The sequence below is a fragment of the Macaca fascicularis genome, chromosome 17, assembly GCF_037993035.2.
Source record: "Macaca fascicularis isolate 582-1 chromosome 17, T2T-MFA8v1.1".
Taxonomy (NCBI): domain Eukaryota; kingdom Metazoa; phylum Chordata; class Mammalia; order Primates; family Cercopithecidae; genus Macaca; species Macaca fascicularis.
The window spans coordinates 63,825,665-63,851,003 of record NC_088391.1 but is presented as its reverse complement, the minus strand read 5'-3'; the positions used below and the strand labels follow the sequence as shown (position 1 = coordinate 63,851,003).

Here is a 25,339-nt window from a genome sequence, read left to right as displayed (position 1 = left end):
TGGCATGATGCCTATCAGGATGTGTACAGACCAATACAAAAGGAAAGGAGTCTAACATTTGAGCGCTTTTATTTACTGTCATATACAGGTATAAATAGTTTTTTCATTTAATCATCTCCAAAGCACTAACACAGAATTTAGGATTATTCTTTTCAAAAAATCTTTAATTTTTATAGGTACATAGTAGGTATGTGGGATATTCTGATACAGGCATACAATGTGTAATAATTCCATCAGGGTAAATGAGGTATCCATTACTTCAAGGATTTATCCTTTGTGTTACAAACAATCTAATATACTATTTTAGTTATTTTATGCATGTATGTATGTAAGTATGTATGTAGGTACGTATGTGTATTTTTAGTAGAGATGGGGTTTTGCAATGTTGGCCAGGCTGACCTCAAGTGATCCCCCCGCCTCAGCCTCCCAAAATGCTTGGATTACAGATGTGATCCACCACACCTGGTCTAGTTATTTTAAAATGTACAATTAGGCCAGGCGCGGTGGCTCATGCTTGTAGTCCCAGGAGTTTTGGAGGCTGAGGTGGGCGGATTATTTGAGGTCAGGAGTTCGAGATCAGCCTGGCCAAAATGGTGAAAGCCTTTCTCTACTAAGAATAGAAAAAATTAGCTGGTGTGGTGGCACATGCCTGTAATCCCAGCTACTCAGGAGGCTGAGGCAGGACAATCACTTGAACCTGGGAGGCGGTGGTTTGCAGCGGGCCAAGATCACGCCACTATACTCCAGCCAGGGCTAGAGCTACCATAAGATCCAGCAATCACTGATGCGGTATAAAGCCAGAGAGAGACTGTCTAAAAAAAAATGTACAATTAAATTGTTACTGACTGTAGTCACCATGTTGTGCTTCCAAATACATCTTACTCCACCTTCCTATTATTTTTGTACCCATTACCCATCCGCCGTTCTCCCAACTACCCTTCCGGTAACTGTCTCTGGTTACCATCATTCTACTCTCTATCTCTATGAGTTCAGCTGTTTTAATTTTTAGCTCCCACAAACAAGTGAGAACATGCAAAGTTTTTCTTATTGTGCCTGGCTTATTTTACTTAACATAATGACCTCCAGTTCCATTCATGTTGTTGCAAATGACAGAATTTCATTCTTTTTTATGGCTGAAGAATACTCCATTATGTATACGTACCACATTTTCTTTATTCAGTATCTGCTGATGGACACTTGGATTGCTTCCAAGTCTTGGCTACTGTAAATACTACTGCAATAAGTATGGAAGTGCAGATATTTGTTTGATATACTGATTTCCTTTCTTTTGGGATATACAAAAAACTAAAAATAAAGCTACCATATGATCCAGCAATCACTGATCCAGCATAAAGCTACCATATGATCCAGCATAAATCTACTTTTAGTTTTTTGAGGAACCTCTAAACTGTTCTCCATAGTGGTTGTACTAAGTTACATTCCCACCAACAGTGTATGAGGGTTCTCCACATCCTCGTCAGCATTTGTTATTGCTTGTCTTTTGGATAAATGCCCTTTTAACTGGGGTGAGATGATGTCTCACTGCAGTTTTGATTTGCATTTCTCTGATGATCAGTGATGTTGAGTACCCTTCCATAACCCTGTTTACCATATGTATGCCTTCTTCTGAGAAATGTCTATTTAGATCTTTTGCCCATTTAAAAATTGGATTATTAGATTTTTTTTCCTACTGAATTGTTTGAGCTCCTTATATATTCTGGTTATTAATTCCTTGTCAGATGGATTGTTTGCAAATATTTTCTCCCATTTTGTGGGTTGTCTCTTCACTTTGTTGATTGTTTCCTTTGCTACGCAGGGGCTTTTTTTACTTGATATTATCCCATTTGTCCATTTTTGCTTTGGCTGCCTGTGCTTGTGGGGTATTACTCAAGAAAATTTTGCTCAGAACAATGTCCTAGAGAGTTTCTCCAATGTTTTAGTAGTTTTATAGTTTGAGGTCTTAGATGTAAGTCTTTGACCCATGTTGATTTTACTCTTGTATATGGCAAGAGATAGAAGTCTAATTTTATTCTTCTGCATATGGACATCCAGTTTTCCCAGTATCATCTATTGAAGAGACTGTCCTTTCCCCAATGTATGTTCCTGGCATCTTTCTCAAAAATAAGTTCACTGGAGATGTATGGATTTGTTTCTGATTTCTCTATTTTTTTCCAGTGTGTCTGTTTTTACACTGGTACCATGCCGTTTTGGTTACTACAGCACTGTAGTATATTTTGAAGTCAGGCAATGTGATTCCTCCAGTTTTGTTCTTTTTGCATAGGATAGCTTTGGCTATTGTGGGTCTACTGTGGTTCCATATATATTTTAGAATTTTTTTTTTCTACTCCTGTGAAGAATGTCATTGGTATATTGAGAGGGATTGCACTGAATCTGTAGACTGCTCTAGGTAAGTATGGACATTTTAACAACATTGATTCTTCCAATCCATGAACGTGGAATAAATCTTTCCATCTTTTGTGTGTTCTCCTCAATGTCTTGCACCAGTGTTTTACAGTTTTCATTGTAAAGATCTTTTACTTCTTTTTTATTTTTTTCTTCTTTTTCAAGACGCCTAGGCTGGAGTGAAATGGCATGACCTTGGCTCACTGCAACCTCTGCTTCATGGGTTCAAGCGACTCTCCTGTCTCAGCCTCCCAAGTAGCTGGGATTACAGATGCACACCACAACGCCTGGCTAATTTTTGTATTTTTAGTAGAAACGGGGTTTCACCATGTTGGCCAGGCTGGTCTCAAACTCCTGACCTCGTGATCTGCCCGTCTCAGCCCCCCAAAGTGTGGGATTACAGGCATGAGCCACTGCACCCAGCCACTTCTTTAATTCCTAGGTATTTAATTTTATTTGCAGCTTTAATTCCTAGGTAAATGGGAATACTTTCTTAGTTTCTTTTTCAGAATGTTCACTGTTGGCATATAGAAACATGGATGACATGCAAATTCCTGAAACGTTTTGCTTTGTTTAAAAAAAAAAATCCTATTATTTAATAACAAGGAAAATTTGACTTCTCCCTTAACAATCTGATTGCCTTTTATTTCTTTTTCTTGTCTGGTTGCTTTAGCTGGGAATTCTCATACTACATTGAATCACAGTGGTGAAAGTGGGCAAGCAATTATTCTCTTTTTAGAGATAAAGATTCTGAGACTCAGAGAAGTTAATAACTTGCCCAAGTAAGTAGGAAAGCCGAAATCTGCACATAAGTAGTCAAATTTCTAGGATCACGAACACATCAAAAGAACAAATGGAAAAAAAAATTATCTAAATAGACATTGTGGCTAAAAATAAAAATTCAGTCACAGTATCATCTAGGGATTCAAACAGTGAAAAAATTTGAAAAGCAGTGAAAATGAAGTGAAAACTACTAGATGATTCCAAAAGTACTGCACGAAACATCTCTACAATAAGAATCACTAAATACAGCTCAAAGAAATTCAGAGATAACACAAAAAAATGGAAAAACATTCCTTGCTCATGGATAGGAAGAATCAACAATGCTAAAATGGCCATACGGCCCAAAGAAAGTAAATTAAATGTTATTCCTATCAAATTACCAACATCATTTTCACAGAATGAGAAAAAACTATTCTAAAATTCATATTGAACCAAAAAAGGGTCAAAGCAATGCTAAGCAAAAACAAAAACAAGAACCAAAAAAACAAAACAACAAAGCTAGAGACACCACAATACCTGATTTCAAAGTACAAGGCTACCATAACCAAAACAGCATGGTACTAGTACAAAACCAGACACACAGACCAATGGAACAGGACAGAGAACGCAGACATAAAGCCAAACACCTGCAACCATCTGATCTTTGACAAAGTCAACAATAACAAGCAATGAGGAAAGAACTCCCTATTCAATAAATGTTGCTAGGATAACTGGCTAGTCATATGCAGAAGATTGAGACCGGACCCCTTCTATATACCAAATACAAAAATCAACTCAAGATGGAATAAAGACTTAAATGTAAGACCCAGAACTATAAAATCCCTAGAAGAAAACTTTCTAGGAAATAATGTTCTTGTAAGCCTTGGACATCGGTCTTGGGAAAGAATTTATGACTAAGTCCCCAAAAGCAACTACAACAAAAACATAAATTGGTAAGTGGGAGCTAATTAAACTAAGGAGCTTCTGCATAGCAAAAGAAATGATCAACAGAGTAAATAGGCAATCTATAAAATGGGAGAAAATATTCACAACATATGCATCCAACAGAGGTCTAATATCCAGAATCAATAAGGAACGTAAACAATTCAACAAGCTAAAAACAAACAATTCCGTTAAAAAAAGGCAAAGAATATGAACAGATATTTCTCAAAAGAAGACATACATGCAGCCAATAAATACATGAAAAAATTCTAGCATCACTAATTATTAGAGAAATGCAAATTAAAACCAAGAGCTACCATCTCACAACAGTCAGAATGTCTATTATTAAAAAGTCAAAAAATAGCAGATGTTGGTGAGGTCGTGGAGAAAAGGGAACACTTATACACTGCTCGTAGAAACGTCAATTAGTTCAGACACTATGGAAAGCAGTGTTGAGATTTCTCAAAGAACTTAAAGCTACCATTCAATCCAGCAATCCCATTACTGGGTATTGGAAAGGTATTCAAAGGAAGATAGATCATGCTAACAAAAAGGCACATGCACTCATATGTTCACTGTGGCATTATTCACAAAAGCAAAGACATGGAATCAACCTAGATGCTCATCAATGGTGGACTGGATAAAAAAAAATGCAGCACATATATACCATGGAATACTATTCAACCATAAAAAAGAATGAAATCATGTCCTCTGCAGCAACATGGATGCAGCTGGAGGCCATTATCCTAAGTGAACTAATGTAGAAACAAAAACCAAATACTGTATATTCTCACATGTAAGCCTGAGCTGAACACTGAATACACATAAACACAAAAATGAGAACAATACACACTGGGAACTACTTGAGGTGGAAGGGTGGCATGGGTTGGAAAACTACCTACCGGGTACTACGCTCACTACCTGGGTGATGGGATTATTTGTACAACAAACCTCAGCAACACACAATTTACCTAAGTAACAAATCTGCACATGTATCCCCTGAACCTAGAAGTCAAACACATACATATATAGTAAGGACTCTAAAACAAAAAGGGTCTCATGTAATCTTCAAGCTTCATGAGATTGAAGTATTTTTTTTAATGTAATGTGACTTTAAATACTTATTTTTTATAGTTTCAATTTTTATTTTAGATTCAAAGGTTAAATATTCACAAATAACTATATTAAGCAAGGGTTCTGAAGCCAGACTACATGAGTTCAAACTCCATACCACTCTTTACTACCTGTGTCTCAGCTTCCATGATTATAAAATGAGTGTAATAGTGATACTCTCATTAGGTAATTAGGACAATTAAATGAGTTAATATTGGTAAAACGCTTAAAACTGTATTGGCACAGTAAACACTATGTGTCTGTTAAATTAAATTAGACATTCAAGTTTGCCAAAGCATTTTGTTTTAAAGCTTGTCATAAGAAAAATAATAGGTGACTTTGTAAGTTTTCCTGGCTGCAGAGTTCCAATTTTTAGTCTGGCCAAGATGTCTTACCACGTTCCATGCTTTTCTATAAACCATGAGATGTTCTAATACTTTAAAATATTGGAATTTTTGAAGTACAGAATTTGATTTTTCTTCCACTCAGTGGAATGTAACATCTTATCCTTACCAAGAAACAGAGCTACGCATTCAAAGTCATAATTTTTCTACCCTGTTAAAGAGATGCATAAGAAAGAGATGCATACTGATATCTCGAAAGCATTGATAAACGGTGACCCGTCTATTTAGACTTGTGAATGGTCTCCAAGAAACAGACAGACAATTATCAGTGCTGCTTAACTGATGCTGCTAAAAGCTAGCATGCAAACATGTTTTGTAAAAGACCAAAGAGTAAGTATTTTAGGCTTCGTGGGCCATAAAGTTTCTGTTGCAACAACTCAACTGTGCAGTTGTAGCATAAAAGCAGCCACAGACAATATGTAAACAAATGAGTTTACGTTCCAATAAAACTTTATATACACTAACATCTGCATTTCATATAATTTTCATGTGTCATTAAGTATTTATTTTTATTTTGATTTCCCCCTCATAATTAAAAAAAAAACCACACAAACCAATCTTAGCCTGCATACTGTCCAAAAACAGATAGTAGGCTGGGTTTGGCCTATAGGCCATAGTTCGTCGGCCTCTGATTTGAATTAAGAGGAGCTGTGGAAAATCAGGGATGCCATACTAAGCAAGTCCATGACCTAGCCCTTATTGCTGCTTGGAATTCTTTTATTCCAAATGTATTAGATTACTGTATTCTCTATAGTTGTCCTTCTAAAAACTGCCTTCTTTTATTAAGACTCTCAGGTCATTTGGAGCCCTCTTCATCGTCATTTGATGACTTCCTTTTCACTAAGGTCAAGATCTATCCAACAAAGGTTTATTTCAATTCCCTCCTCTCTACCTTAAAATTGCTTATATTCTAATTTTCTTTCTTTCCCTACACTCCTAACTCAGAACATTCCTTCTCTGGTTGGGAGGATTGTAAATCTCCTTGATTTCCTGATACAAAAAACACTTTAACCTTCTCAATTATCACACTTAGCTTACATTTTCAAACTTTCCTTTTTGAAGTTCTTCCTCCCAGAAAATATAACAATTCCTACCATTTATGTGCCCAACAACAAAATGCCAATTAAAACCAAAAAGGAAAAAGAATGAAAAATAAAAACAAAGAATGAGGGAAAAAATAGAAAACAGTAATAAATATGGTAGATGCAAATCTAACTACAGTATATCAATAATCACATTGTATGTAAATGTTCTAAATTCACCAATTAAGAGCTAGATTCAAAAAATCCAACTATACATTGCCTATAAGAAATGCACTTTAAATATAAAGATACATATAGATTAAAAGTGTATGGAGAAAAATATACCATTATAATACTACTCAAAAAAAACTGGGAGTAGCTTGTATTAATTTCAGACAGAACAGACTTCAGAGCAAGAAAAGTTATCAAGGATAAAGAGGGGCATTGATAATGACAAAGGGGTCCATTTTCCAAGGAGATATAATAATCCTTAACATTTATATGACCAAGAACAGAATGTCAAAATACATGAGTCAAAACTGATACAACTGCAAGAAGAAATATATGAATCTACTACTATAGGTGAAGACTTCAACACGCCAGTATTAGAAATGGACATATCCAGTAGGCAGAAAATCATTAAAGACATAGTAGAATTCAACACCATCAATCAACTGGTTATAATCACAATTTATCAACAATAGCAGAATACACATTCTTTTAAAGCTCACACAAAACATATGCAGAAGACAGACGGCATCCTAGGCTATAAACACACATGAATAAAGTTAAAAGAATAAAAATCAGATGCTCTCTACTCTCAAACTACAATGTAATTAAACTAGAAATCAACAATAAAAAGATAACTGGAAGATTCTAAAATATGTGGATATTAAACAATACACTTCTAAATGACACATACATCAAAGAAGAAAACGCAAGAGAAATTAGAAAATATCTTAAACTAAATAAAAATAAAAATACAACTTGTGGAATGCAGCAAAAGCAGTGCTTGGAAAATGCATAGCATTAAATACATATATTAGAAAAGAAGAAAGATCTAAAATCAATCATCTAAACTTCTACCTTAGGAAACTAGAAAAAAAGAGTAAATTAAATCCAAAGTAAGCACTAAGAAAATAATTACCACAAAAATCAATAAAGAAAGCCAATGAAATCTAAAGAGGGTTCTTGGGAAAAAAAAAAAAATCAATAAAACCAGTAAAACTTTAAGTAAAACTTTAACTACACTAAGAGAAAGAGAGAACCTAAATTACTAATAGCAGAAATGAAGGCCAGGCATGGTGACTCACACCTGTAATACCAGCATTTTGGGAGGCTGAGGTGGGCAGATCACCTGAGGTCAGGAGTTCAAGACCAGCCTGACCAACATGGAGAAACCCCACTTCTACTAAAAATACAAAATTAACCAGGCATGGTGGTGCATGCCTGTAATCCCAGCTACTCGGGAGGCTGAGGCAGGAAAATCATTTGAACCCAAGAGGCAGATGTTGCGGTGAGCCAAGATTGTGCCACTGTACTCCAGCCTTTGCAACAAGAGCAAAACTCCATCTCAAAATAAAAAAAAAAAAAAAAAAAAAAAAGAAAGGAAGAAAAAGAAATGAAACCGTGGTCATTATTACAGATCCCATGGATACTAAAAAGACAATCAAAAGAATACTATGAACAACTCTGTGCTCACGAACTTCATAAATTAGACAAAATGGACCAATTCCTTGAAAGACACAATCTGCTAAAACTGACACAAGAAGAAACAGAGAATCTGAAGAGGCCTACATGTATTTTAAAATATTTAATCAATAATTTAAACCCTCCAAAGCAGAAGGACAGGCCCAGATAGGTTCACTGGTAAATTCTACCAAATATTTAAGGAAGAAATTATACCAGTTCTCTAGAGTATCGACCAGAGGCTAAAAGCAGAAGGAATACTGTCTACTTTATTATATGAGGCCAGCATCACTCAAATACCAAAATCAGACAACAACATTACAAGAAAAAAAATCGAGACCAACATCTCTCATAAATATCGATGCAAAAGCCTTCAACAAATTATTGACAAATCAAAACAATTCATGCATAAAAAGAACTATACACCACAACCAAGTGGGATTTATCCCAGTTATGCAAGGCTGGTTCAAAATTTGAAAATCAATTAATGTGACCCATCACATCGACAAGCTGAGGAAGAAAAAAACCACATGATTCTGTCAATAGATGTAGAGAAAGCGTTTGACAAAATCTAACATCTACTGATACAAACTCTCGGTAAACTAGGAATAGTGGGAAGTTTCTCAACTTGATAAAAAATAACACAAAAATCCTACAATTAACATCTTAATGGTAAGAAACTTGAAGTTGTCCAACTACGATCAGGAACTTTTCAACATCATACTCAAAGTTGATGCTAATTGCAATAAGAAAAGATAAGAAAAAGTATATTGGGAAGGAAGAAATAAAAATGTCTGTGTATGCAGATGACATGACTGTTTATGTCGAAAATCTGAAAGAATTGGCCAAAAACTATTGGAACTAGTAAGTGATTATAGCAATGTTGCAGGATACGAGGGCAATATACAAAGGCCAATCACTTTCCTGTATGTCTGCACGAACAAGTGAAATTTCAAATTAAAACACAAAAACATTTATATTAACACCCCTTAAAACGAAATATTTAGGTATAAATTTAAAATAATACGTACAAGATCTATATGAGGAAAACTTAAAACTCTGATAAAAAATCGAAGAACTAAATAATGTAAAAATACTCTACGTATATGGGTAAGAAGACTCAATATTGTGAAGATGTCAGTTCTTCCAAGAATGATTTATAGATTCAATGTAATCCCAATCAAAATCCCAGCAAGCTATGTTGTGGATATTGACAAACTGATTCTAAAGTTAATATGGAAAGGCAAAAGACCCAGAATAGCCAATATTATGTGGAAAGAGAACCAAGCTGGCAGACTGACACTATCCAACTTTGAGACTTACTATAAAGTTACAGAAACAGGACAGTGTGGTATTGGCAAAAGAACAGACAAATAGATAATGGAATAGAGAGCCCTGTAATAGACCCGCACAGTCAACTGATGTTTGATAAAAAGACAAAGGGAATACTGGTGGAAAGACAGTCTTTTCAACATACATTGCTAGAGCAATAGGACAACCATATGCAAAAGAATCTGAACACAGACCTTACACCTTTGCAAAAATTAACTAAAAATAAATCACATGCCTAAATGTGAAATGCAAAATTATGAAACTCCTAAGGATAACACATAAGACCAATCTAGATAACCTTGGTCTGCGCCATAACTTTTTAGACAAAACAACAAATGCATAATCCATGAAAAAAAGAATAAACTGGACTTCATTAAAGTTTCTGCACCATGAAAGACACCATCAAGAGAAGGAAAATAAAAACCCCAGACTGGGAGAAAATACTTGCAAAATACCTATCTCACGAAGGGTTGTTATCCAAAACATACAAAGAACTTTAAAAACTCAACAAGAAAACAAACAACCCTATTAAAAAATGGGCTAAAGACCTTAACAGCCACATCACCAAAGAAGATACACAGATGGCCAATAAACACATGAAAAGATGCTCTACATCATATGTCATCAGGGAAATATAAGTTAAAACAACAATGAGATACCACTATACATGTATTAGAATAGCGCAAATCCAGAACACTGGCAATGCCAAATGCTGGCAAAGATACGGAGTGACAGGAATTCTCATTCACTGCCGGTGGTGATGCATACCGATATAGCCACTTTGAAAAACAGTTTAGTGGTTTCTTCTTCTTTTTTTTTTCCCCCACACTACACTGACACATTTTGTGGTCTCTTACAAAAAACTAAGCACTCTTACCATAAGATCCAACAATCATACTCTTTGAATACTTGCCCAAAAGAGTTAAACACTTATCTACACAAAAAACTGCACAAGGATGTTTATAGCAGATTTATTCATAACTGCCATAACCTGGAAGCAAACAAGATGTCCTTCAGTAGGTGAACAGATGAACTGTGATACATCTCAGCAATAGAATATTATTTGGCACTGAAAGATATGAGCTATGAAGTCATGAAAAGCCAGGGAGAAACCTTAAACACACACGACTAAGTAAAAAAAGACAGCATGAAAAGATTACAAACTGTATGATTCTGACATTTTGAAAAAGTTAAGGACACAGTAAAATAATACAGTAATGAAACTATTCTGAATGATACTACATTGATAGATATATGCATTACAGATTTGTCCAAACATATAGAATGTACAACCCCAAGAGTGAACTTGGACCAGAGATGAAGGAATTAAAAAGTAGTTGGACCAAGAGTGAACCCTAATGAAAACTATAGAGTTTGGGTGATAATGATTTGTCAGTGTAGATTCATCAATTGTAACAAACGTAGCACTCTGGTGGGGTATGTTCATAATGGGATAGGCCATACATATGTAGGGGTAGGGGTTATATGAGCAATTTGTACCTCCTTTCAATTTTGCAGTGAACCTAAAACTGCTCTAAAAAATAAACAGCCACTTAAGTCATTTAAAAAACCAGTTTTACTGGAACATAATTTACATACGAAATTTACCAATTTTAAGTGTGCAAGTTCGTAAGTTTCAACAAATGTTTATGGTCATGCAACCATGACTACGATCATATCATTCCCATCACCCCCCAAAACTTTCTGTGCTGCTACTTTTCAGTCAGTTCTCTCATTCCACCCCTGGTTCTTGGCAACTGTTGATTGGATCTGTGTCATTAGTTTTGCCTTTTCTATTATGTCATATAAATGGAATCAAACACTATGTAGTCTTTTGTGTTTGTCTTCTTTCAACATAGAGCTTTTATAATAAAAATATTTTCCATGTATAAAGAGTATCCTCCTTCTTTATTGCTATGTAGTATTCCATGGCATGTATAAACTCAAATTTAGTTTGATGCACTAGTTGTTTCAGTTTGGGGACATTAGAAATATAGCGGCTATAAACATTTACACAGAAGTCTTTACATGTATATAGGGTTTTCATTTCTCTTGAGTAAATAACTAGAAGTAGGAATGCTGGGTCTTATACTAAGTTTATGTTTAACCTTCTAAAAAACTGTCAAACTGTTTTCCAAAGTGACTGTGATTCTGCATTCACATAAGCAATGTGTGGACATTCCAGTTAACTGACAACCTTACCAACACTTGGTAATATTCAGTGTTTTAAAATCTAGCCATTGTAGTGGTTGTAGCGGTAATGAATTTCAGTATAATTTCCATTTTCCTGATGATTAATAATGTTTAGCATCTTTTCTTGTGCTTATTGGTCATCTGTATTTCTACTTTCATGAAGTAACTGTTCAAATCCTTTGGCCATTTTAAAAAATTTTAAATTGAGTAGCTTGTCTCCTTAAGTTGCAAGAGTTTTGGATGTAAGCCCTTTATTAGATATGTGGTTTTCAAATATTTTCCTCAAGACTATGGCTTGTCTTTCTCCTTTATTAACGGAAGAGCAATTTTTAAAAAAATTTTGAACAAGTACAATTTAACGAGTTTTTCTTTTTGTCCCCTAACTACAGCCAAGTTGAAATATCAAGTTTTTCTTAGGTCAGGTGTGGTGGCTCACACCTGTAATCCCAGCACTTTGGGAGGCCAAAGCGAGTGGATGGCCTGAGGTCAGACCAGCCTGACCAACATGGTGAAACCTCACCTCTACTAAAAACACAAAATTAGCCGGGCGTGGTGGTGCATGCCTGAAATCCCAGCTACTTGTGAGGCTGAGGCAGGAGAATCACTTGAACTGGGGAGGCGGAGGTTGCAGTGAGCAGAGATCGCGCCCACTGCCTGGGCACTCCAGCCTGGGCAACAAGAGCGAAACTCCAGCTCAAAAAAAAAAAAAAAAAAAGGAAACAAGTTTTTCTTGATGGTTCATGTTCTTTATGTCCTATTTATGCAACCTTTGATAACTCAAGGTTTCTAAGGGTTTCCCTTTATTTTCTAGTTTTTGATCTTACATTTAGATATAGGAATTACAAATTAATTTTGTAGGTACGAAGTAGGGGTGGAGGTGTACTTTTTTATATATGGATATCTAAATGGTTTAGCAAGATTTGCTGAAAAGATTATCATTTCCTCACTAGGCACCTTCATCTCTCTTTTTCAGAATTGTTTTGGATATTCTGGTCCTTTCGACTTCTATGTAAATTTTAGGTTAGCTGATTAGACTACAAAAAAGTCTGTGGAGTTTTTGATCAGAATTGCACTTAATATTTACGTTGGTTTGGGAAAATCTGACATTACAGCAAAATTAAGTGTTCAAATCTATGAACATGATATCTTGCTCCACTTATTTAGGTTTTCCTTGTTTTTTTCTCAGCAATATTTGCTAGTTTTCAGTGTACAGGTCCTGTACTTGCTTCATATTTTGTTAATTTTATCCCTAAGTATTTGATATTTTTCTGCTATTGAAAAGGTTTATTTTAGAAAATTTCCAATTCTTACATGCATAGCGCTAACATACAGAAAGACAATTAAATTTTTTTCATAGTAACTTGTATCCTGTAATCTTGCTAAAGTTACTTAAAGTTTTTGTAATTTATTTGTAAACTCCAGCCATGGCATTTTCAGAAAACCTCCTTGAGCCTTAATTTCCTCACACAAAGCAATTATGAGAAATAAAAATTGAGAATAAAATTAATTAAACAAACAAAACTCCTAAAACATTTAGCACAATATTGCTCCACAGCAATTATTAAACCTCTTCCCCAATTTCAGGGCACTTACTATAGGGTTCAGCATTGTTGATATACCCCAAATCTTTATTTATAGGCTTGTTATTTCTCCCAGGTTCGAGATCCTTATTCTTATTTGTCAACTCTATTTCTATACCTAAATGGTGCTTTAGCACTTCAAGTACAATTCCTAAATCAAAATTATAGCCTTCATTAACACATGAATCACTTCTGCTTTCTGAAAGTCCTATTTCTGATAATGAAATCACTATCATCTCAAACAACCCAGAAAATTCTGTAGGAATCACTGATAAATCTCCAAGATGCTTTCAATTATTGTCAGTTACTGCATCCTGTAATAATCACAATAGCTAATATTTAACACATTATGTAACAAACGCTATAACACTTATTTATTCCTCACAATTCTATAAGTTACTATTATTATATTTAATACATGAGGAAATTGAGACATAGAGGTTAAGTAACTTCCCTAAAGTCATGCACCCAGGAACAATAGAGCTGGGATCATAACCTCCTAGGCTATTTACCCTCCAGAAACTGTACTCTTAAACGTAAATTATATTGCCTCTATTGTAACAGGATCCATCTGTTAGTGGTGATACAGGGACTGGGTGCTATTAAATGATATTAGGGTGAGTTAAAAAATTGTCTAAATGCTTTATTAAAACAAGCATCCCCTTACCATGAGGCTTTTGAAAAAGGGGACAGTAGCAAATTGGAAATAAAATTGTGACTACATTATTAGCTGCGCTTGTAGTAAAAACTCCAACTAAGAGTAGTAGGTTTAAGAGAGGACATTAAGGCCCAACACCATCTTAACACTGTTTGGCTCCTGGAGTCTACATACATTAGCATGTATATAATGCAGAAGACTGAGAAGTGGTACAAGTGAGCTCCACCCCGTTTTGCCAGAGCTAGGAACAGATGACGTGGAAGGGGAAGCTCTAATCATGACTGTAATCTTTTAGAGAAAGACCACTTGAGGCTGGGTGCGGAGTCTCACGCCTGTAATCCCAGCACTTTAGGAGGCTGAGGCGGGTGGATCACAAGGTCAGGAGTTCGAGACCAGCCTGGCCAACATGATGAAACCCTGTCTCTACTAAAAATACAAAAATTAGCCGGGTAAGGTGGTGGGCACCTGTAATCCCAGCTACTTGGGAGGCTGAGGCAGGAGAATCACTTGAACCCAGGAGGCGGAGGTTGCAGTGAGCTGAGATCACGCCATTGCACTCCAGCCTGGGTGACAGAGCAAGACTCTGTCTCAAAAGACAGAGAGAGAGAGAGAAACAGAAAGAGAGAGAGAGACAGACAGACAGACAGACAGACACCACTTGACTAGAAGCATGGCCCAAACTATATTTTGGAATATGATCTAAACGCACTAAAAATTTCTTTTCTTTGTGAGGGATGAAGGATGGCAATAGAGAACAGGTGGAAAAATCTCTACCCCCCATCACCTCCAACTTGTATTTCTAAAACCAATTTTCCCATCTTTATTCTCTATGCCACCATCCAATTCAGGCCATAGTTACCAATCATCTGGACTTCAGGCACTCCTATTCAGGGCATCTTGAATTACCATAAATACATATACATATATTACTGCCAAGCTAATTCTCTAAAATGTAAATCTCATCATGTCAGCCCTCACTGCCCACTGAAGTAAATAAAAGCTCTTTATTCTGACATTCTACCAAAAAATGAAACTGTCTATCCTTATCTCTTTTCTACTTGTATACTCTGAATCAGGTGAATGAATTATCTGTTGTTTTTTGACAATTCTTTTACTTTGTTTCTTCTATATTTAGGTTTATAACATTTTTGGAATAGTCGTCTTTCATATCTGCATGTCAAATTTCACACTTCAAATGCTTGTCTCATGTACCACCTCTTCTAAAAGGCCACTCCCAAAACAGATAGGGACATTCACAGCCTACAACAGACTTCTTAACATATATAAAATTTTGCTTTAAAATATAAATATGTATATATGTATTTCAGCTCTTTCAAAACAGAAATTGTTTTAATTTTTAAAATTCTCTACAGTGTGTCATGTACAAAGGTTCAATAAATATTGACTTGAACAATTTCTAGCCCACCATACGAAAAGTTTAGAGAGATACTTTGGCATTTTATTTCTCTTTCCATAGTCCATACTCCAACAAAGAGAAATCTGAGCACACGTACATATTTTTCTCCAGATTCTCATCTGAAACCATGGGGAGAGATATGTTTCTCTTTTGCCTTTGATGTACTCAGTTAAGTGCTGAGCTCATAATGTCGGCTCTCATTTAAAATAAAAGGAAACAAGGCAAGCAACATTAAACATCTGAAATCGACAGGAAGGGAATGTTAGGTTCATCTATACATTAAAGAATTAAGGAAGGCAGAGAACAGTTCATAGAATGGGCTATGGAGACTCAATTCTCACAGGAAAAAGGCAGTCATGTTAATTAATTTCCATTAGGTTCTATTATAAAATGGTAATGGAAAATGAGTTTAGCTATATGGAATTCTATGTCATGTACAATTATGTGGGAACAAATTTATAACATTTATCAGATGTTATCTGCAATTAAAAATTCATAAAAGTGCTTATACAATTAAATTATAATTTTTACAAACAAAATTCATAAAAAGAAAAAAGATAACTTTTTTCATAATCCTACCTAAATAAACTCAAAATTACTATTGCTAGTCTTTTTTATTGAAAGCTCATGAAATATTTGAGCCATTTAAGTCAATACTGCTCTAGTGGTCTCTATCATTAAAGAGAGAGAGAGATATATATATATGGTTAAGTAGCCACAACCTTTAGCTATACCTTTGTATAACTTACACTTTGTAAACACTGTCTAAAATTTGTGGAATGAAAACTCATACATAAGAATAAAGAGAGGCGATCAGAGCTAATAACTTTCTTACAAGTGGAATGCTTAATATTTAGTTAGGGTACAGACAATAATGGGAAGAAGTAGTTTTGTCTTTAAAAAAATTTTTAAAAAAAATTTTGGCCGGGCGCGGTGGCTCAAGCCTGTAATCCCAGCACTTTGGGAGGCCGAGACGGGTGGATCACGAGGTCAGGAGATCGAGACCATCCTGGCTAACACGGTGAAACCCCGTCTCTGCTAAAAAATACAAAAAAGTAGCCGGGTGAGGTGGTGGGCGCCTGTAGTCCCAGCTACTCGGGAGGCTGAGGCAGGAGAATGGCGTAAACCTGGGAGGCGGAGCTTGCAGTGAGCTGAGATCCAGCCACTGCACCCCAGCCTGGGCGGCAGAGCAAGACTCCGTCTCAAAAAAAAAAAAAAATTTTGGTAGAGCTGGGGTCTCACTATGTTGCCCAGCCTGGTTTCAAACTCCTAGCCTCTAGTGATCTTCCCACCATGGCCTCCTAAAGTGTTGGGATTACAGGAATGAGTCACTGCATCCAGCCATGGAAGAGGTTGTTTCTATAACGAAGAGGTGATATTGGTTATACTGGATACCAAGCTGAAGTATCTGCTGACTTACTACTTGATCAAATGTATGGTTTAACCAACGGCAAAACATGACACAAAAGAATAGACATGTTTTGTTACACCAACATACAGAACATTCCATTCTTATAAATGATAGGTTATTTACTATACCTTGACTTTCCTGTAAACTACTTCCATAAACTATTTTGAAGCTAACATTTCATTGTCATTTACAGGTACGTGAGTACCTTTACAGGTATGTGAGTTCCTTTACAGGTTTGCATATGGATAGCCTATCAGACTAGAATGATCTGGGTGCATTCTCGCCTGCAGGCAAGGAGAAATATTCTTTCTTTCTCTTTTTATTTTTTTAATAAAGAGACAGAGTTTTGCTCTGTTGCTCAGGCAGGAGCATAGTGGCACCATCTTAGCTCAGTGCAGCCTCAAACACCAAGGCTCAAGGGATCCTTCAACCTCAGCCTCCTGAGTAGCTGAGATTATAGGCACAAGCCACTGTGCGTGGTTAATTTTTGTGTGTGTGTGCAGAGATGGGGTCTCACTTTGTTGCCCAGGCTGTTCCTGAAACTCTGGCCTCCAGTAATCCTCCTGCCTCAGCCTCCTAAAATGTTGGGATTACAGGCGTGAACCACCATGCACAGCCCGGAGATGTATTATTTTGTGCATCTGCCATCTTCATGATTTTAGACAAAAAGAATTTTAGAAATCATAGGCATCATTACATGCAGAGAATCTATGAATAATCTAGCCAAGGGAAATTCACATTTGGGGTCCAAGTGAATTAAAACATTTGAATTTTAATAATAGATATGTGACGGTCACGTAAGCTTTGCTATTTGAAGATACATAAACTAATTTTCTACTTTTTACAAATAATATAGACACTTCCCATTTATAAAATGAAAACACACTACCTTGAAGTTTTAAAAAACATCAATTTTAAAACACACGGTTTTTTTTATAATTTACAAAAAGATGCAAGAAAAATCCCAATTGTATGAGTTGCTAACAATTAAAATATACAGTAAGTAAGGAAAGGGGACTTTTTCTTTAGAGAGCTCACTGTAATAGCGAAGTTTACTCATCTGCATGAAATATTTTTTACCAGATCTAGTCAGAGACTGCTCTACCTTTATGGTGCTGAAAAGAGAACATAAACACATCTTACTTTAAAAATCAACTAACTAGATGATGGTAATAATAATAGCTAATATTTGTTGAGTACTTAAAATTAAATAATGAATTTCATTTAATTCTATTAATAACTGTATTAGTCCATTTTCATGTTGCTGATAAAGACATACCTGAGACTGGATAATTTACAAAAAAAGAGGTTTAATGGACTTACAGTTCCACATGGCTGAGAAGGCCTCCTTGTGAAGGCAAGGAGGAGCAAGTCACATCTTTTGTGGATGGTGGTAGGCAATGAGAGAGAGCTTGTGCAGGGAAGCTCCCATTTTTAAAACCACCAGATCTTGTTAGACTTATTTACTATCACAAGAACAGCATGGGAAAGACCCAACCCCCCATGATTCAATTATCTCCCACCCGGTCCCTCCCACAACACATAATGGGAGCTACAAGGTGAGATTTGGGTGGGGACACAGACCCAAACCATATCAATAACTGTATGAAGCACAGACTTATATAATATATTGGTTGTTTTTCCTTTCATTTACAGTAATATACTTTCAACGGCTAAAATGAATTCAGCATATCTTCACATCTAGTAATAATGATTTCTACAGAAGCAGAAACTAAATGATCATATAACTGGGATATATAATACAAAGATACATATTATGCATAAACATTTATTAAAATCAGGAATGACTTGAATGAAAAAAATAAGGAATGAAAATAAAACATGAAACAGTCATCATGAGAGCATCCCAAATCTAAAGGATCTCAAATACAGTAGAGCAAAATTTAATTTTTAGCAAGTAAATGGCCTAAATGAAGCTAACATAGCTTGTCAAAATGCTAGGTATTTACACTGTATCTGTTAAAAATGTATAACTACTCTGTTTCTTTAATCCTAATGTCACTGTCATGATGTTCTTAAAGAATGTTATTAAAAGTCACACAGGAAGATTTTAAAGTCATAATAAATACACGTCATAGATGATATGGCAGAGTCTAGAATCTCTAAGGTATGATTTTGTTCAACAGCTAACAGTTTGGCAAATGACACATTAGTAGGTTGAAAAGACAGTCCAAAGAAATATCATAGAATTTCAGTAACTCCTAAAATTAGAAAATTGTAGTTGAATAATTTCAAAATAAAATGTTAACCTTATTGAAGAATTCAAGCAAATATAACTCACATGAATTAAAAGGTGTATGTGGTAGGTTGAATGGTGCCCCCAACTTTGCCAAAAAAGAGAAGTCCATGTCCTAACTCCCAAAAGCTGTGACTATTACCTTATTTGGAAAAAGGGTCTTTGCAGATGTGATTAAGTTAAGTATCTTGAGATGAGAGACCTGTCCTGAATTATCTGAGTGGGCCATACATGCAATCAGATGTATCCATATACGAGGCACACAGAGGAGAAGGCCACATGAAGACAGAGGCAGAGACTAGAGTGATGTAGTTACAAGCCAAGGAAGCCAAGGAATGCCTGGGGGCCCCCCAGAAGCTGGAAGAAGCAATCAAAGGATTACCCCTAGAGTCTTAGGAGAGAGTAAAGCCATGTCAACATATTAGTTTCAGAGTTCTGGTCTCTAAAATGGAGAATATTTCTGAGGACTCGGTTCTGTTCCATTGGTCTATGTCTCTGTTTTGGTACCAGTACCATGCTGTTTTGGTTACTGTAGCCTTGTAGTATAGTTTGAAGTCAGGTAGCGTGATGCCTCCAGCTTTGCTCTTTTGACTTAGGATTGTCTTGGAGATGCGGGCTCTTTTTTGGTTCCATATGAACTTTAAAGCAGTTTTTTTCCTATTCTGTGAAGAAACTCATTGGTAGCTTGATGGGGATGGCATTGAATCTATAAATAACCTTGGGCAGTATGGCCATTTTCACGATATTGATTCTTCCTATCCATGAGCATGGTATGTTCTTCCATTTGTTTGTGTCCTCTTTTATTTCACTGAGCAGTGGTTGGTGGGATTGTAAACTAGTTCAACCATTATGGAAAACAGTATGGCGATTCCTCAAAGATCTAGAACTAGATGTACCATATGACCCAGCCATCCCATTACTGGGTATATACCCGAAGGATTATAAATCATGCTGCTATAAAGACACATGCACATGTATGTTTGTTGCAGCACTATTCACAATAGCAAAGACTTGGAATCAACCCAAATGTCCATCAGTGACAGACTGGATTAAGAAAATGTGGCACATATATACCATGGAATACTATGCAGCCATAAAAAAGGATGAGTTTGTGTCCTTTGTAGGGACATGGATGCAGCTGGAAACCATCATTCTTAGCAAACTATCACAAGAACAGAAAACCAAACACCGCATGTTCTCACTCATAGGTGGGAACTGAACAATGAGATCACTTGGACTCGGGAAGGGGAACATCACACACCGGGGCCTATCATGGGGAGAGGGGAGGGGGGAGGGATTGCATTGGGAGTTATACCTGATGTAAATGACGAGTTGATGGGTGCTGACGAGTTGATGGGTGCAGCACACCAACATGGCACAAGTATACATATGTAACAAACCTGCACGTTATGCACATGCATCTTAGAACTTAAAGTATAATAATAATAAATAAATAAATAAATAAATAAATAATAAAATAAAATGGAGAATAAATTTCTGTCGTTTTGCCACCAAATTTTGGCAATTTATCATTGCAACCCTATGAAGTACAGTATAAATTTTGTTGTTTTTGATGTGCATATTTGAGACCAAAAATATACGTACTGATGTTCAACTTCACACATATTATGCTTCATATACTATTTACTAAGTATAACATAATGGTGTGGCAGAAAGAACAACTGGGATGGGAACAAAGAGAACAGATGTGTAATTATGGCTCCATTTCTAGTAACAGTGTAACTGAGGACAAACTGTATTACCTCTTTAGACTTGTCTCCTCATTTGCAAAATGAATGCAAGGTTTGCAATGATCTTGAAGCAGTTTTCAAACTAAATTTTTATGAACTTTTAAAGTGTTAAAAATAATAAGGCACAGTGTAAAAATTATAGTAACAAAAACCAAGAATATTTAAAAGATAACAGTAGACAGGTTGGCCAATGAAATCTGCCAGAAGATTCACAGGATTGCATAAATTCATATGAGGTAATTATTAAATACTTATTCAGAGCTGGCAATATGTAAAATTCTCTATATAAATTGTAGTTTTTACAAACACTCATGAAGTTTTAGTTACATATCCAGATGTGTGCTGGGCTTCACATTTTCTAATAGAAACATGGCCTGAATGGCTTACAGAAAACACACTACTGCCTATTACGCAGGTATTAAAATAGTTAATACGTATAGAACAGTTAAACAGTGCTAGGCATACTAAAAGTTTAATAAATGTTAACTTTACTATTATCTAGGATACATCATATATTCTCTTCTCTAAATTAGTATCTTCTATCCATAAAAGGGCCTCACAACTGCAACTTTTTAAAATAATGTTAAGAGGGTTTATGTAGTAACAAAATTTAAAAACGGTAACCATTTTTTTTGCTCCTCCAAAACATACATTTCCAATCAATCCTGTTTCCTTTTACTGAAAGAACTGTTCATGATGACTACAACACTGAAGTATAATTTAGAAGCAGTCTCTAAAACTGGAAGTAATGTTCATCTAAATATGCCTGCCAAGTTTAAAAATGTATTAGAAGTTAAACTGAAACATGTTGAAAATGACTCATTGTGGACCAGAATATACACTGTAGGAAATAAGAGCTCATTTACAAGTGGGAGAAATACACTCACACTTCATCTGTGGTAATTCTCCGGACTTTCCTTCCAGTAAACATCATATTTTAAAATAATCGTGGAAAATAATCTTACCCTTAACTTTAGTTTTTATGAGTTGATTTAGTTCGCTGGCATTCCAATTTTTCATACATCTTTTTTTGGATGTGAGTATATTTACCAAATGTAAATCTATGAAAATTTCCCCCTAAAGCAACAGAGCAGCAGCCTATACAGAAAGCTGTATGAACACACACACATGCACACACATGCGCACACACACAACTTACGCTCTTACTTTCTCTGGTTTTCAGTTCACAAGTATAATGACCAACTATGACGCTAGATTTATAAGAAACATCTTAAAAAATGTGCACACATATGTTTCCTTCATCCATATCATTTCCTTTTGATGCTATTGATGAGTAATCAGAAGAACATGTAATTGAGTTCTTTTTCTAGTAACACTTACATATTTGTATTGATTCAGTCTACTTTCTCAACGTGTAACCCCAAATTACACATTTGGGAGGCAGCTGGCTAGACTTAGAAAAGATCATGGAACACCCCATCGTCCTCACTCTCAAACAAGGACTGTAAGATGAATGAACCTGATTTTTAAGCTAATTTATGAGTCACACACTTCAATATATATCTATAATTGTAACTTTAATGTGGCCTTAAGCAGGATTTAGTAAGTGCTTATGAATTAACAACATGATTCCAACTTGTTTATATTTTCCGAGTTTAGTTTCTTTGCTTCATCAAATAGTTTTGAAGCATAAACCATAGTAAGCAATTAACTGAAATTATCTGTTCAGCATGCTCTTTATTTAGAACTTTATCTAGACAGTATACATACCCTTAAACCATGTTTTTAAAATGTAACCATCGCCTCTGGCAACAGTTGAGCTGCCTGGGCTGGGCATGGAACTCAGAATAGGAAAATAAGCACTTTCCCTCTTGGAAATCTGACATGTAAAGATTTCTGAGCATATCTTTATCGTGTACATAATGTCATTACAGAGGGATTCTCAAGGTTCTGAGTTATTATTTTAAGACAATCTGCAATAAATTATTTTAGAATAGTTTAATTCTCTATTATTTTGCCTTTTTTCCATCTTTAAAAATCCTCAGTCACTTTCTTTTTTTTTTTGGGATGGAGTCTCGCTCTGTCGCCCAGGCTGGAGTGAACTGGCGAGCTCTCCGCTCATTGCAAGCTGTGCTTCCCGGATTCATGCCATTCTCCTGCCTCAGCCTCCTGAGTAGTTGGGACTACAGGCACCCGCCACCACGCCCGGCTAATTTTTTTTTTTTTTTTTTTCATTTTTAGTAGAGATGGGGTTTCACCGTGTTAGCCAGGATGGTCTCGATCTCCTGACCTTGTGATCCACCCGCCTCGGCCTCCCAACGTGCTGGGATTACAGGTACGAGCCACAGTGCCCGGCCCTGAGTCACTTACTAATGTGGAAGAAGTTTCATTTTTGACCCCAACTGTATTTCTTTTCCTATATACAAGGTGTGTTTGTCACATTTACAATTGCTATTAGAAAAGATATGTTTAGCCTTCCTCCATCTTAATTTAGGGTCTCTGTTTTTTTACTTCTTTGGTGTTTGCTTTGCTATCTGTCCTTTGTTATACAGCCTGTGATTGATTTTTTTCCCCCTCCTCCGGTAGTATGCAAAATATATGGCCTGTTCCATTTATAGTTTTAAGTGATATGTTAAAACATATATTTCTTCATAAAACTATTATTTCATGAAATTTGAGAACATTATATATATAATACGTACAAACACTATTTCTCTTACCATCAATTCCCTAATTTTAGTTGCAAGTTTCTGCTATTTTGCCACTACTATTATTTTTACGTTATAATTTCTTGTTAACAATTATGATTACAATGTTTTGTAACCAAAATGATAAAGGTCCTTAAGATTACATTTTACACTAAATGTTCACTGCCAGTTCTTCTTTACCTTGACATCTCAATCCATGTGAAGTTACAATTTCCAACAGGTTTTTCAGGAAGGCCATATGTAATATGTTTCATGGGACCTCACATGACTGGTTCCTTCTCATCTTTCAGACTGCGCACCTCCCTGAATCATACCCTATTTCATATATTTCAAATAATTGCTACTCTGTAAAAATTATTTATTTTGTTATTTGTATATTTTCTGATTTACATCACAGAAATACAAGTTCCATTAAGACAGAGAGCCTTTCATCCTGTTAAATCCTTAATCACAGTGCCTGAAAATGGTGCTTGGTGGTTAATAAATATTGCTAAATGAATAAAGTATATTATGGAAGAAAACGTTGAGCTCAAATAAATTAATTTATTTGTTTATTTGAGGTGGGCATCCCACTATGTTGCCTAGGCTGGTCCTCAACTCCTGGACTTGAGCGATTCTCTCGCCTCAGCCTCCTGAGTACCTGGGTCTATAGGCACGCCACTGCATGCAGCTTAGACTTATTTTTTCCTTAGTAAATGACTTACTTATTCTGCCCAGATACTTCTAATTCTCTTCCTTTAACATTCATGTTCTGTAACTTCACTTAGATTTACGACACTGCTGTTTCCCATCCTCTTCCCACTACCCAGAATGTGATGAGTTCTTCTAAATTGCAGATTCCTTATTTCAGAAAATGTTTTCTTCTATTGTATCTCTAAATGTTTTTTTTTTTTTCCTGTTCCATTTTGTTGTTTTCTTCCCTTGGCACACTGAAGGTGAATATATACTGGCTGTCCTCCATGTCAATTACTTTTTCTCTGTTTTCATCACTTTATTCTTTTTTCTGTTTTATAAACATCCAGCCTCAAATTACCAAGATGGTTTTCCAGAACTTCCCTGACCCTAAATACTATTTCTCTTTCATTCCTTTTTATTTCTGTACTATCATTTTCATATATAGTTTCTCTCATCAGTTTTTGCCATCTTATTCTATTGCCATATTTTTGGCTTCAACAATTGCTGCATTTTTTCTGATCACTTGAGGTCAGGAGTTTGAGACCTGCCTGACCAACATGGCGAAACCCCCATACCTACCAAAAATACAAAAATTAGCCGGGTGTGGTGGCACACACCTGTAGTCCCAGCTACTCAGTAGGCTGAAGCATGAGAACTGCTTGAACCCTGGGAGGTGGAGGCTGCAGTGAGCCAAGATCATGCCACTGCACTCTAGCCTGGTAGCAGATTAAAATATAAAGATAAAAGTATATAGAAATATGAAAAAAAAAACCACTGAATGGAAATTCAGGACAGCTGGTTTCTTTATCAAACTTTAAACTAGCCCAATATGACATAAAAATCACTTACTCTGCTCATCTCATTTTGCATGCCTTCTTGCTTTGGCCTTGTACCAGTATAAAATGAGGACAAAACTCCTACCATTACCAGAGAAGTTGGGATTGAAAACATAATTTCAAACAATATTCATTTAAAAATACTTACAATGAAAATTACTTTAAAATACATAACATACATGTACATAATATATATCTTATATATAATAATTATTACATTTTTTA

At 35.7% G+C, this 25,339-nt stretch overlaps 1 protein-coding gene across 7 annotated transcripts in view; it reads right to left on the bottom strand.

Moving 5' to 3' along the window:
* PIBF1 (progesterone immunomodulatory binding factor 1) overlaps positions 1-25,339 on the bottom strand; it is a 238,531-nt gene that overhangs the window by 131,313 nt on the left and 81,879 nt on the right. The window contains exon 11 of one of the 7 annotated variants that reach the window (XM_074022133.1): positions 51-812. The exons of the other annotated variants lie outside the window; for them this stretch is intronic. Within the exon in view, the coding sequence (XP_073878234.1) occupies positions 779-812 (34 nt within the window). The 3' untranslated portion in view covers positions 51-778. Of the gene's footprint in view, positions 1-50; positions 813-25,339 lie in introns of those variants that run through there. 7 annotated transcript variants of the gene reach the window in all.